This window comes from Humulus lupulus, chromosome 5 (genome assembly GCF_963169125.1).
Source record: "Humulus lupulus chromosome 5, drHumLupu1.1, whole genome shotgun sequence".
In the NCBI taxonomy this organism is placed as follows: domain Eukaryota; kingdom Viridiplantae; phylum Streptophyta; class Magnoliopsida; order Rosales; family Cannabaceae; genus Humulus; species Humulus lupulus.
The window spans coordinates 218712241-218727890 of NC_084797.1; the positions used below are offsets into that span (position 1 = coordinate 218712241).

At 31.7% G+C, this 15650-nt stretch overlaps 1 protein-coding gene across 1 annotated transcript; it reads left to right on the plus strand.

Annotated features, from left to right (window-relative positions):
* The first annotated feature begins 3856 nt into the window (after positions 1-3856).
* On the plus strand, positions 3857-7148 carry LOC133778191 (uncharacterized). The gene is made up of 6 exons (XM_062218056.1): positions 3857-4775; positions 4933-5095; positions 5291-5467; positions 5578-5661; positions 5900-5981; positions 6130-7148. The coding sequence occupies exons 1-6, from the start codon at positions 4417-4419 to the stop codon at positions 6570-6572; spliced, it is 1308 nt and encodes a 435-aa protein (XP_062074040.1). The 5' UTR covers positions 3857-4416; the 3' UTR covers positions 6573-7148.
* The last annotated feature ends 8502 nt before the right edge of the window (positions 7149-15650 follow it).

Consider the following 15650-nt stretch of genomic DNA (forward strand, 5'->3'; position numbering starts at 1 on the left):
AGAGATTAACATTGAAGGATGACCTAGGTGATTATGCCATAGGTTTCCATTAGTACATACAGAATTATTGAAAAAAACATTAGAACAAGAGGAAATAGAAGACTTGTCTTGAGCAATTATATAGAGATTGCCAACTCGATTAGCCATCCCAATCTTGGAAATCCGAGTATGATCCTGAATGATGCAATGGCAGGCAGCAAACAAGAAAGAATGAGCATAAACTTTCATATGTGCATTAACAGAAAATAGATTGAACCTAAATTCTGGTACATATAGAACATCATGAAGAGTTAATTTGTCATTCAAGTGTATTGTCCCTGTTTTGTGAATCTTAATATGCAAACCAATGGGTAAAGAGACAGTGTTTGCAATATTAGTATCATTAAAAGAGGAAAAACAAGCAAGATCATAACAAATATGGTGGGTAGCCCCACTATCAATTATCCAATGAGATGATGGAAAAGAAAATGAGTTACCAGTAATGTTGGAAACCATTGGCTGAGTTTGGGGGGTGGAGGATTCACTCTTCTGAAGTTGTTGGCTGAGAAGAGAGATAAGGCTCTGAATTGAGGCATTGCTGGCAGTAGCATCAATTATGGGAGGGGTCATAGTGGTACTACCAGTTTGGTTAGTGACAGTAGCCAAGTTGATATTGGCTTTAGGTTTGTCATCATTGCGCCTCTTGTCACCATATCCCGGAGGAAATCCATGGAGGAAGTAACACTTTTCTTTGAGATGTCCTGGTTTGTGGCAATTAGAACATGTTGGGCGCATTTTCTTGGGCCGGGTATTGGTAGTTGGAACAGCAGCCACCAAGTTGTGATTAATAGAATAACCAAGTTTTCTTTGGCGTTCTTCTTGAATGCTCATGGAAAAAACTTTGGATAAAGGGGGAAAGGGATCAATCAACAAAATCTGAGCTCTTACAGCATGAAAGGATTCATTAAGACCTGTTAAAAACTGTAAGACTTGATCTTGATTCAGAAAATGAAAGTTATCAACAGAGGCAGCACAAGTACAAGGAGTTCTAGGCCTTAATTGATTGATTTCATCCCACATTGATTTGAGTTTAGTGAAATAAGCACTTATAGAATTATCACCTTGATGAAGACTAATGAGACTTTCATTGAGTTCAAAGATTCTAGGGCCATTGCCTTGGTCGAATCTGTTATTGAGCTCCATCCACATGGCTGCTGCAGTATCCAAGAACATAATGCTACTCTTGATTTCTGGAGAGACAAAATGTATAATCCACGACATAACCATCTGGTTGCAACGAAGCCAGGCGTTGAAGTGCGAATCAGATGGACAAGGTTGTGGGAGGGAGCCATTGAGAAAAGCAGTCTTGTTCTTTGCCCCAATAGAAATTTTAAAATCACGGCGCCATTGGAGGAAGTTTTTGTCTGTGAGAGGAGGTGAGGCAAGAATAAGACCGGGATGATCACCAGTCCCTAGAAAATATGGATCGTCTTCATGAGTTGGACGAGACAGAGGGGTACTGAGCATGGGTGGAATTGGAGTCTGAACAGTCGGTGGTTGTTGTCCAATCGAGGAAGGATGGACTGGAGGTTGAGCGATTGAAGGTTGCGGTCCAATCGGAGATGGAGCAACTGGAGAGTTGGCAATCGGTGGCTGAGTTTGTTCTGGTTCTTCTGGTGCGATGGGGTCAAAGCGATTAGAGTTAGAGCTGGCATGACCAAGATTTTCAGTGGCACCATTAGAGAGGTCGGACCGGTTGAAGGAAGATGTTGTCTGGTGCGAGCCATCAACGCCGGAGGAGAAAAAGAAGAGCAATCAATCGAAGAGGGTAGTGACTTCTGATACCATATTAGAAGAAAGCTCTCTGTTCTTTGTATTTCACTCAATATATCAGTACAAGAAGAGAGTTAGCCATATATATATATATATATATAAGTTAACAAGAGTTTGTTTTAGACAAGCGACTGTTACAACAAAAAAGTTATAAGACTGTTACAATAACTAATTAACCAATAATAGTTGTAACTCTAAAAACTATTGACCCCTTGTTTCATGGTATCCCACTCTCTGTGGTCGGATTTCTTGAACTTAGTTGGTCGTTAATTCATTTCTCTTATTTGTTATCTGAATAATGAGTTTGTTATTTCCCAATCATTATTGGAAGATCATTGGCTGATAGTCATTGATGGGGTTGAATAGTCAAATGCTCATTTGGAGAGGGAGCCTAGTTCATTTCGTACTCGTTGATGCTTGACTGCTCGTGCCTTATTGAACTTTTAGTTGAAGTGACTGTTAGAGTTTTTTTTCTTTTGTTTATTGTAAACAGCTTAGTAGGCCTATGTTGATTGATTTCACTCTATAAACATTATCCTTTTTGTAATGGATTTGTATGATTGACCAATTAATAAATATTATATTTACTTTAAAAAAATTGTTAATATTAATATGCTTAGTTGACAAATGAGATGGCATTTTGTATATAGGACACTCTAGCTATTATTAGCTTGAATGTCATTGAAGTGAAGATCCCCATGAAGTAGATGTCATGGATATTAATTTAATTATCTGAAATATATTTACTAATCATAAAATAACAAATTAATTGGTGAGATATTAGATAAACAACTCCATCACAATGTCGTAGTAACGAGCATACTGAGTATGTTTTGACTATATATTACCCCTCGAAAAAAAATTATGGAATATAATCAAAATTTAAAAAAAAGATTGAATGTTATAATCAAAATTTGTCATGTAGTGTGAAATAGTGTTCCTTCAGACAATTTTCTGGTATTTTAAAAATAATAATATAATATTGGTATCACAATTTTTTAACAGAAATTTATATAGCAAGTGAATTGTGATTTTTATTGGTAAGTATTTCATTTTTTTTTATAAATTCCAACCAACAGAACACAACAAAACCTTAGCCTTATCTTTATCTACTTTCTGATTTCCATATAAAAATAGTAAGATTTAACTTTAATATCATCTGATAATTTTTGCAAAAGATGAATTTGAAGATTTTTTTTAAAAGAGCGAGTATTGGGTATGGTGTTAACATTATATAGTGTAATTAGTATAATTTAATATCTGTCTTAACGAAGTTCAAATAAACTAAATAACTTTTATTAATCAAACTAAAATCAAAATTGATTATTTTTATAAAATCAATTAGGATATTTAACATTTATGTTGTTTTCTTAAAAAAACTTTCTAATTTGTAATAAAGATAAGTAAATATTTTTTTATCATTTAATGCTTAAAAATGAAAACATAAATTTTATGTCTTTTGAGTTTTCAAACCATTATTTTCAATACTCTTCAACTATTCTTTTTTGTTTGATTATTTTAAGATTACAACCAATCACACATTCAATTTTCAATTAATCACATTCTTAAAAATAATTTTTCACAAACTAAATTAAAATCCACCCTTTTATAATTTTCCAACCCTTTAAATTTATTACTCTTTCTCATTCTACTCTTTTTGTTTTGCCTATTTATTATTTCCAACCAAATTACAACTCAATTCTCGTTTGTAGTTTGTACTATTTCCTTGGAATATTAAGTTTCATCCAATTTTTTTTTTAAGGGAGCGCCATATCCATAAATTGCTTCAACATGTAAATTCTTACTTCTAACTTAGCAAGCGATTAACAAATCGCTAAATAATTGGAAACAAATATAGTAAAAATAAGAATGAAAAAAAATCTGAAAATCAAAATAATAATAATAATAAAAAATCAAAGTAAAAAATTGGAACGTGTAAAACGAGAACGCGGCGACCACAACACTCACATACATAATATATGTATATAAATATACACTCACATACATATGATGGTAGCATACAGCTAAGTAAAGTGAGTCATTTCCATGTAGTTGAAAGAAAAAAATAGAGAGAGAAAGTTATATATGGTCTGAGTCTCATAAATTGTTGGTGGATATTGAATTTTATTAAAAGGAAGAGGTCTCTACAAGACAAATTGCTTGGTTCGAAGACTGTGATTGATTTTTACGAGAGGCGAACGCCATTTGTAGAAAGGATTGAAGAAAAGAACAAACCCAATTAAAGGCCCTACGGTAATCTCCCCAATACGTTTCTCTACCGCTTATCCCACGAATCTTATCCACTTCTCTCTTTCTCTCTCTTCTGCATATCTTAATCTCAGCTTTCATTCCTTTCCCAACCCTCTTCTCTTTATTTTATTATTATCTTCTTTTGTTTATATTCGTGTTATCTGTTGAGCGAGGGAGATAGGGAGGTAGGAGGAGGAGGAGGAAGGTTTGGTTGTTGGGTCTTAGGGTTTTCTTCTTCTTTGAAGTCCTCGAGTAATCTTTGTGCTTAACAACCACACTTTTTGATTCAATCGAGGGTTTTTCTTATCTTTTTTTGGGGTTTTTGTATCTGGGTTTTTTCGTTTGAGTTCGGATATGGCTTTGGTTTCGGCATTTTTGGAGATTTTCCGGAGACCCACGATTGTGGAGGTGTTGGGTGAGCTCGTCTTGTTCATCACTCCTCTTTGGATTGCGGTTTTTGTTGGGGTTGTGGTTGGCTGGGCATGGAGACCTAAATGGGCAAGTTTGGTGGGTAGAGATATGTCTGATTGTTCGGCCTCAAAACAAGAAGCTTCATCGTCCTCGCCACCGACATCGTCGTCTCTGTACTTTGCTTCGATGCCAAGCTTGAATTCGTTGAAATTTCAGCTGCCCAGTTGCGTTTCATGGGGTTCTGAGGATGGGATTCAACAGAATGCTATCGCCGTACCAGCTATGGTCAATTCTGATTCTAGGTTCGATAAAAAATCCTAACTTGTTCATTAAATTTTCAATACTGGGTTTCTGTTGTACTTTTTAATTTCATTATCTACTACGTTGAAATGCTCACTTTGCAATTCTGCTTAATACTGATAGTTTTTTATGATTTTCTCCCCCTTTTCCATTGGGCAGTTCCTCACGGCTTACAAACGAAATTCCATCTCTTGTGAATGGAGATGATTTGGAACACCTTTGTCGGATTGTTGAGGAGAAAGATGGAGGTCCTGCTTGGATTAAGATGATGGATCGTTCCACCCCAACTATGGGCTATCAAGCATGGCGAAGGGACCCCGAGGTAATTTTAACATTCATTCTTTTCAATCTTAGTGCTCTATACTTGGCAACTTTAGCTTTTAGAATAACAAGATTGGGATTTGGAAGAGAACCAGATCATATATCTAGTTATGGCCAAAGATGTGTACTTAAATATGCAACTCATTGCACAATTGAATGTTAAATTGGATTGTGTTTTGGTATGATGTCTTCGCAGACCGGACCTCCACAATACCGTAGCAGAACTGTGTTTGAGGATGCCACGGCTGAGTTGGTGAGGGATTTCTTTTGGGATGATGAGTTTCGAATGAAGTGGGATGACATGCTTATTCATTCATCTATTTTGGAGGAATGCCCAACTACTGGAGCCATGGTTGTGCAATGGGTGCGCAAGGTGAGCTAGAACTTTTATTTATTCCAGATTGATTCATGTCATGATTTCTCTCTGCTGCTTTCATTTATAGCTCATAATTTTTGCAATGTTCTTGTTTTTTTTTGGAACAGTTCCCCTTCTTTTGTAGCGATAGAGAGTACTTGATAGGTCGTCGCATTTGGGAATCAGGACAGGCGTACTACTGTGTCACTAAGGTATGAGAAGAAATTTGTTACCAGATTAGCATCCTTCTTGCATTTTAGATTTTGATCAATAATAGTATCTAGCTCAGTAGAGAACTTATTTTCACTTTGTGAGTAGAGGATATTATTGAGTACTGTCACTCCTTACTCTTGGAGTGTACATTCAGATATAGTTTCTTGCATGTTTACTTTGATCAATGAAAGTTCCTAGTTCAGTAGTTAACTTATTTTCTTGTTTAATTTTTCTTAGGGAGTACCCTACCCATCTGTTGAAAGGCGCAGCAAACCTAGACGTGTTGATTTATACTATTCGAGCTGGTGCATTCGTCCAGGTAATCATTGTTCTATTCGTTTAAAAATGATCTTTTGACCATGTATCTGTTTTGTGGAAATGTAGGAAACATGCTTTTAGTTTCAAACTTTTGAACTGCTTTTTGATAGTGAAGGATGCTGATTTGTTTTTTTTTTATTATGAACCAGTTGAATCAAGAAGAGGAGATGGCCTGATGACTTCCTGTGAGGTTTTACTGTTTCACCACGAGGATATGGGTATACCCTGGGAACTTGCAAAACTTGGAGTCCGGCAGGGTATGTGGGGAGCTGTTAAGAAGATTGATCCTGGTTTGCGCAAATACCAGAAGGCAAGAGCCGCTGGAGCCCCATTTTCACGATGTGCCCATTTGGCTCATATTAACACAAAAGTCAGTGCTGACTACCTGAGAACAATAGAAAATGCTTGTGAAGATTCATCAGTGGTCGAAGGACACAACACATTGGAGAAACAAGAAGGAAAGAACATTCCTAAACTTCTAGTTGTCGGTGGGGCAGTTCTGCTCGCCTGCAGTCTTGACCGGGGACTATTAACCAAGGCCGTTATTTTTGGGGTTGCCCGAAGATTCGCTAAAATTGGAAGAAGGTTATGATCCAGATTCCAGAGTGATTTTTGCTTGTTCTTACCAAGAGGGGCCATGAAAAGCTCGTCATTTGTAAATTTAGAAAATTTGCTCATATGGTGGATTTTCCCACTCAGCTACTTTCATGAGCTACCTTCACAAGCATTGAAGGTTATTCTTTTTCTTTATATTTATTTTTCCTTGTTCGGGCGCTAGGAAAGAGCTGTAGAATTGACAACCCCCGCCAAAAGAGTAAAACAGAAAATGAAGAGAAATGAAAAAGAGGTCAAGTTCCTGTATTTTAAATATGGATGTCTTAGAAAAGTATCTTCTGCGGCATGAAAAATAACAGGCTTATTCAACTTTTTCCTCCTTTTGGAGAGTTATGTTAGGACAAAATTTACATTAAAAGGTTAGCAGTGTTATGCCTTTGCTCTTTTTAAAGTATCATATAGTGTAAAGTGTCTTTATATTTGGTGTAGCTTTTGGGCATCCATGTAATCTGAAGTAGTAGTGATGAGTATCTATGTAGCTGGTGTAATTCTTAGACGTGAATTTTGTACCTATCTCTTTGAAATATGTCTAATGATATATAAACTTTGTCAATTGACAGATTTTGGTATTTTATTAGATTTAATATAAACCAAGCATTAGAATGTTTATCTACTGTCAGTCAGCATTATGTAATATTGTTAATAAACTAAATTTTAGAAGATCAGAATAGTGCCGTATTTCACATGAATTGAATTGGCTGTTGTCAATTTAAAAAAAAAAAAAAAGTATATACGTGGAGTCGTATGGTCCTGGTAAGATCCACCAACATAGGCTGCATGTGAATTCCACGTTGAATCTTTCTCAGCATTTATTTAAATAATAAAATTTAACATATGTCTATAATATCACTGACCATCTTCTTCAGTCCTATTTAGACTCAAAGTTAGAAATTGCATAACGTTAGAATAAAAATATGTACACATTAAATTAATAGACGGTCCGCATGTAGAACCGACTCATTCACATTTGATAAAGAAGTTGAGGAAAGGCGTTCCCTCTTCTTTTGATTGGACCATTTTAAGTGAGTACTTTGAAGATAGTGATTTTCACACGGTTTGACCTACGAATGTAACCTAACTACTCCAATAACCAAGACCCTTAATAATAATAATAATAATAATAATAATAATAATAAGCAAATTATTGAATAGTGATTACTTTTAACAGATTATAAAAGGTATTTTTCAAAAAAATATTTTTATGAAAACTACATAATTTATAATAAAAATAACATATATAACATTTCAATATAATAAGTTTATTTATGGTGTATTTTTTTAATTTTTTTTTCATTATATTTACGTTTATAGGAATTTTGGTTATATATATTTTTTAATAAAGAATGAGAATTTTAAATAATAATAATAATAAAATGTTTTTGTTTATCTATATTTTTCTTTGTACAAAATGTTAAAGGGTGATTAACTTTTAATATAATTATATGTTGAAAGAGTGAAATATTGAAAAAGTTATATATTTTTTAAAACTAAAAAAATGAACAATCAACAATTTGGAATTATTTATTATCATAATATTTTTTAATTATATATGTTTGTACATCTAAATAAGTAAACTAATAGAACTATTAGATTATATATTGGAATTTTTTTAAATATATGACTTTTATACCATCAATGTCCAAAAATATGAAAATTATGGGGCCGTTTGGTAAAATTTTTGTTTTTGAATTTTTTAAACACAAAAATAAAAATATTATTTTATTTTTATTTCTCTATTTTAAAAAAATAAAAATATGTTTGGTAACTATTTTTGTTTTTTGTTTTTAAAAACAAAAAATAATAAATGCGTTTGATAATTTTTAGTTTTTGTTTAACAATATGATGTGTTGATTTGAAGAAGAGGAGAAAAAAAAAATTGAAAACTGTTTAAAAAAATTTTGAAAGTGAAAAAAATTCTATTTTCAAAATTTTAATTAAAATTTAAAAAAATAATAAATAAAAATAGAGTTACCAAATACATTTTATGTTTAATTGTAAAATTTTTAATTAATTAAATAAAAAACTATTTTTTTTAAGTGTTACCTGATGGATCCAAAACGAGTATGTTTTAAATATTTATACTCTCAAGCGCACGAATCGTATATGGAATATAGTGTTCGTGTAAGCACGAGATCGAACCCAAATGAGTTGTCTAAAATAAAAAAGAAAACTATTTTAAATCAAAAGTAATAAATTCTAACCTAGCTCCAAAGATTGATGAGTTTTAATATTATGAACATAAAATAAATGATTGAAAAATAAAGCTATTTAAGAGAATAAAAATAAAGCAATAATGATTTAACAATAAGTGTTAAAAGAAAAGATTATTAAGATACTAGAATCCATCAAATGTAAGTTTAATAATATTTATTAGTATATTGATTCCCAAGTTTTAGTGATAGTTAAAATAATTCAAACTATCATTTTCCAAATAGATTTATAATTTTAAGCACAAATTACTTCTAAAAAGATAAGATTTTTCTTCACTTTTCAAAATTATAATTTCAAAGCATTTATTGTAAATCAATCTAATGAAATAACAAATAAATCAATGAACATTATTTATAAGGCAAAACATAATATTTTTGTTCTAAGCATGGATGTGTACAATTTAATGACACATCTTACACAAAGAATATTATGTTTTTGCAAAATGAAGAACAATGTGCATATTATCTAACAATCCAAAATACGAGATATTAAAGATGAAAGACATATATGAAGAAGAAAAATCCATAAACTTTGTTGCAATACAAGAGAAATCAACATACAACATAAATATTACCTAGTTACAAGTTGCTTCATCATGATCTTAATAATCTTATGAAAAAGATTAGAAGCACATAATTAGAGTAGAAATTACAAAATAAATGACATACATACTTGCAAAATGCTCTTGAAAAACCCAAAATGGAAGAGAGAATGGTAGAGAAAAAATAAGAGAAAAGAAGATGGTAACCAAAAATTAAGCACCCCAAATGGTCTTGAAAACTCTTATTTATAGCCAAAATGAGATTATTAAAATAATCAATTTAAATTAATTAGATTAATTAAATTAGTACTAATATGGCAAATAGGGGTAATTTGTAGGAGTGATGATGATTTTGGGTAAAAATTGTGGGTAAAAAGTTGGCATTTTGGACAAGGAGACAATGTACAAATTGATGGGCTCAAGAGGGGGCTGTGGCAGGAAGGAGGTGGCTGCTGGCTGTGGCTGAGTTGGGCTTGTGGGCTGGGCCAAGTGAAGGAAATGGCAGCAGCTGGTGGCTGGTGGGCCGGATCTGGGTGCCAGGCTGGCATGCGTGGAGATGGTGATTGGCTGAAGATGAGGAGGCGCTGGGTGAGGCAGATAGAAGGCGGGAGGAAATGAAGGAGAGATGCTGAACGCCTTTGGGTGCTGAGCTGGCAGGTTGAGGCATTGGGCCTGCTTTGGACGGACTAGGCCGAAGGTGGAGCAGGCCAGGCGGCTAGGAGGAGGCACGACTGGGAAGGTGATTGTGCCTGGGCCTGGGTCTCGGCAGGGGGGTTGGCTGAAGGAAAAATGCCACATTTCATGCTATTTCCTTCAAAATTACACATTTATCTTCTTTGCTCTTATTAATTTTTAAGCACCAACAATAGACTAATTTTCTACAAAATAAATATAAAATAAATCATAATAAAATATTTTCAACTATAAAATAAATCAAGTTAATTCTTTGAAAATATTAATTATAACTTAATTTATATTTTACATTTAAGTTCAATACTACAACATTTTTTTACTTCCAACTAAATAATAATAATTCAACTACAACTTTTTACCATAAAAATTCACAAAAATATAGAAAATCAAAATAAACTCAATAAATTCAAAATTACTTAAAAACTTAATAAATCAATTAAAAACTCAAGAATTAAGCAATAATTAACACATAAAAAGTGGTAAATTAACTATATTTTGTAGAGTTATCATTACCAAACAACACCTATACTTTTCTTAATTTGTATGGGAAAATTTATTAAATAAAAAATTAAAATATGAGAAACACAATTAGTAGCTAACTAAAATATTGAAATGCCACATTTTTTAATCATAGTTATGTTTTCTTTGATTTTGAAGTTTATTTTATTATTTTTTCCTTCATTTTTTAATTATTTTTTCAGTTATTCTTTTTCTTTTTTTTCCTTACTTATTTTTTCTTCCATTTTTTCCTACCAATTTTTCCTTCATCTTTTTTTCTTTTCTTTTTATTGTTCTTCTTCTTTTCATTTTTATTCATTTATCTATTTTTTTTCATTTGTATTGTTTTATTTTTTTGTTCATATATTTTCAGTTTTCTTTCCTTTTTTTTCTTTGTTTTTGTTTTTTTTTTCATTTTTTTCTTTCTAGTTTTTCTTTATTTTTGTATTTATTATATTTTCCTTCTATTTTTTTTTCTTTCTTTTTTCTTCTTCCATTTCTTTTCATTTTTTTCTACTTGTTTTTTCATTCATATTTTTTTTCTTTCCATTTTCTATTATTTTTCTTCTTCTTCTTTTTATTTTTATTCATTCATCTGTTTTTTTCCTTCATTATTTCTATTGTTTTGTTTTTTTTTTTCATATTTTTTTTAGTTTTCTTTCCTAAGTTTTTTTCCTTCCTTTTTCTTCATTTTTTGTACTTATTCTTTTATCATTACATTACATAATTATTTTACTATTTTGTTATTTATTATTGTAATTTTTTTTGTAGTTTTTTCCACTATATGTAAAAAAATTCAAATCAATTTTTTCAGCATTTTCTTTTTAATGTAACCCTTATAAGAACACCAAAATTTGGAAAGAAAACTAATAAAAATATAAAAATGTGAATGGGTAACCAGTTACCCTGATGTGAACATTCAATTCTAGAAAAAAAAAAATTATATGAAGAAGATGGGAGAGAAGGGGAAGGGGGTAGATCTGATATTTGTTTCTATCTTTAGATCTGTGGTAACTAGTTACCTTCCCATTCTTTGTGTGTAAATTTCCGGGGGGAACTGATTACCTTCACGTTCTTTGTGTGTATATTTCTGGGGGTAACTGGTCACCTTCACGTTCTGATGTGTGTGTATATTTTCGAGTTCTTTATGGTAACTGGTTACCCATGTTACTAAAATCATAATTATTTATTCTTCCTTTTTTAATGAAGCGTTCTTCCTATTTTTCCTTCAAATTTGATGTTTTTTTTTTCATATTTAATATGAGTAACCCGTCACCTCTCTTATGGTAATTGGTTACCCTTCCTGGTATATGTTATTTAACTTAGCTCTATGGTTTTTTTTTTACATAACTGTCAAAGATCAATCAAGTAACTGATTACCTTACACAAGATTTGAGAAAAGAAATGTACAATCTAAAAAATAATGTTTATAATAAATAAAAAATAAAAACACAATTCATATTAAAATTTTTTTTATAAAACAACCAAAGAAAAATTTAATATAAAATCAGTAATATAAAAAAAATAAGCTAAAAAAATAATAATCAAATTACAAACATACTATTCCAAATTAATAAAGCTTGATTAAGAGTAAGACATAAATCAACTTTTATACAAATATATGAGAAAATAAACTAATAAAAGTGAAAATTCTTAAATAAAAAAAAATATTTTTTTGTTGAAAAAAAAAATATTTTTGCATACTGTATTAAAAATCTTATATAAAATAACTGGCTAGAAACAAATCATTGAATGTAGTAATTTTTTTTTTCAATGATTAATGATAATAATAATAATAAAATAAGTTTGTGTGGTAGGCAAGGCATGAGTTGTAATTAATGTATCACGTGATATGCACATGACAATGACATTGGTAATTTGTCAAAGTACCGTTCCCGTTCCGACGTTTTTGTAGAGGCCGGGATCTAGCGTTGATATCTTTCAGAGGGTCCACTAAATCAAGAAAATGACTGACTAGTTATTTCGGCCACATGCCGCCCAAGAATCTCTCCATCGCTTAACCGGGACACTGATACACGTCATCATGTTATGCACAGTCAGCAAAACAACATTATACTCTTTTTAAATTTCTTTTCTTTTCTTTTCTATTTGATATGCATTGCATGCCCATAATTTTATTAAAAGCAAAGATCTTTACTATGCTAATCCTGGCTTGTACAAATTTAGTTTTATTCGAAATAAGGTTAGTTAAGATTATTTGTTCTTAGGCAAGATATTTTCGTGATTCGACTAAAAAAAATAAATCTATATTCACGGATTTGAGTCTAATTATTTTTTGTCAATGTCTGCAGTGAATCCATTTTTAGTGAAGGATAATTAGGATACTAAAGATTTAGTAAATTACTGAATAATGGCTTAATAGTGCAAAAATGGAGCCAAAAAGAAAAGAAGAGGGATTATTTTCTTTCCTCCTTTAATGTTGTAATGGGGCAAGTTGTTTAATTCTTGTTAGGACTGGGAATGTTGTAGCCCATACACTTGCAAGTCTAGATTGAAATTTTCAGATTATTCTTGTTAAATCTTATTTGTTGTTTTTAGATTATTATATTTTGGTTTAGGGAAATTTTCACTTGCAATACTATGCTACTATTTTATAACTTCAGATTATGATTGCGGAAAAAAAATTCAGATTATAATAAATGAAAGTCCTGATCAATTTGATAAAATTAGCTGTTCTAACATACTAAAACACTCATTTACGGTGAGGAAAAAAAGAAAAAGGGCCTTATTCCATATACTGTAAATACCATAAACAGCTAAGGTTGTTGTTTTTCTTAAAAAATATTTTTTTGTGGGGTGAAATTTATGTTTCAATCATCCTTAACCAAATATGTAACACACCCTATAAAATCAGTCTTCCAATGAAGAATTAAAGAGATTTAAAATAACGAAGGGACCAATACTTTACAAATATCAAGTCCAGGCTAATCTAGGTCAACTCAATATTTTTTTAGCATCTTCTTCTTAAAGGCCTGTTGACGTTTAATTACTAGAAAATAAAATTGAACTACATTTCTATTTTTTTTATTAATAAATAAGAAATTTCCCCCCTAAACTATGACCTCTATAGAGTTTTGCTCTTGAATTATTTTTTGTGGCAAAAATTCTCTCTGAACTATAACAACTATTGTAAATATGTCTCTTATAGTGTATTTCATTCATTTTTTTTTAAACAGTTTGCTCATGTAATACTGATGTTGCGCTAATGTGGCAAGATTCAACAGTCCTAACATGCAAATACATACATGCATAATGATATAATAACAAATTTTGAAAATATGTTTTTGCATTTTTAGAAATAATTTTTGTATATTTAACGCCACGAAGCTCGATTTTGGCTAACTTCAGTTAGTTAAATAGACCATCGCACTGTAACTATGTATGTGATATGTGACTAATAGCAAACTGCTTAAAAAATAAATAGAATACAACAAAAGATGCATGTTTGCAATGATTTCTATAATTCAGAGAGCTTGTTGCCACAAAAAATAGTTCAGAGTGCAAAACTCTTCAATAACTATATTTAAGGGGAAAAACTGCTATTAGTAGGAAGTAGAAAATAGAACTAGCTTTATTGAAAAGTGAAAGATCTAATTACAAAAAAAATGTTCACATTGCCAATTGTAAATAAAATACTAACAAACTAACTAAATTTACATAGATTACATATTTGAAAATAAAGCTTTAGTTAGGATGTCTGCAAGGTTGTTTTTGGAGTTTATGTGTATCATTTCAATAAACCATTTTGAACCTTCTCTCACTTATTATATGGTAATCAATTTCCATGTGTCTGCTAGGTGGATTGCCGCATTGTTAACACAAAATAGAACTTGTTATTTTTATGTTCAATGCCGAAGTCTTCGAAATTTCACAAGTACGTAGCATTGGCTATATTTTTATATTCAGCTTTTGCAAAGGATTTGGAGATAGTAGGCTTTCCAAGAGTGTAGAGATTTTCTTAGGAACACTCAGTGATATAGATCTTCTATAGTGCACCTACGATACCAATCAGCATCTGCAAATACTTTAAGTTGAAGATCGTCTGGATTTATATTTTTATTTCATCATAGGCTTGAATGTGAGGTTCAGTCTTGGTACAAAAGAATAACCCTTGACCTGGATGCCCATTAAGCATAGTTTGTGTTAGGAATTGATCTTAGTTTGTGGACTGATTAAGATATGTCAGGTAGATCAGCTTGCCAATCATGCTTCTATAAGAGGTCGCATCAGAAAGTTTAAGTTGGGTTCCATTGGGGTGGAGTAATGGCTTTAAGATCATTTAAGTTAGCCAACTAAATTTTTTGGTAGCTCCCCTTAATCTTATATCTTTGAGGCATTTTCATGTAGACGTCTTCTTCTAGTTTTCCATGTAAGAATGCATTATTTATTTATATCCATTTGATGAAGAGTCCAGTTATGTTCAATTTTGGGGAACCTTGATGTAACGAGCCAAATTCGCTAATAAGGCTTAAGGGTCTTGATTAGTGTGCCGGGAGGGCATAAATGAGATTTGAGTGAATAGTATTTATTTGAATGAGATATTATGTGATTAATAGTGCTTAAATGATATTATATGATAATTAATGATATTATGTGATAATATGAAATAGACATGTTGTATATGTGAGAACCACATTATTATGTGGATAATTCTGCAGCCGGCGACTCGAGGCGATCCTAGGGCTAGATAGCGGGAAAAGTCACAACGGGGCATTATAATTGACTTTGGACAAGTCAAGGAGTATTTTAGGTATCGGGTAGTGATTCATACTATCGGGTGATGAAAATAAATAATTGGAGATATATTTGAGGTTAGAATGTCTAGGCAGGATTATTGGGGGGGATTTTACCGTTTTGCCCTCGGGAATGTTTCCGGCACCCCGAGCTGGGATTAGTCTAATAGCCTAAGGATATACTTGAAAGACCTTAGAAAATACTAGACACAGGAAATATAAACCGACTCTTTCTCTCTCTTCTCTCTCTTAAGGAAGAACAACTCTGAGTTTTCAAGAGAATCAAGTTGAATATTTGGGAATTGAAGGGAGTAATATGGAGGATTAGCTTAGGAACTAATCAAGGATTGACATAGAG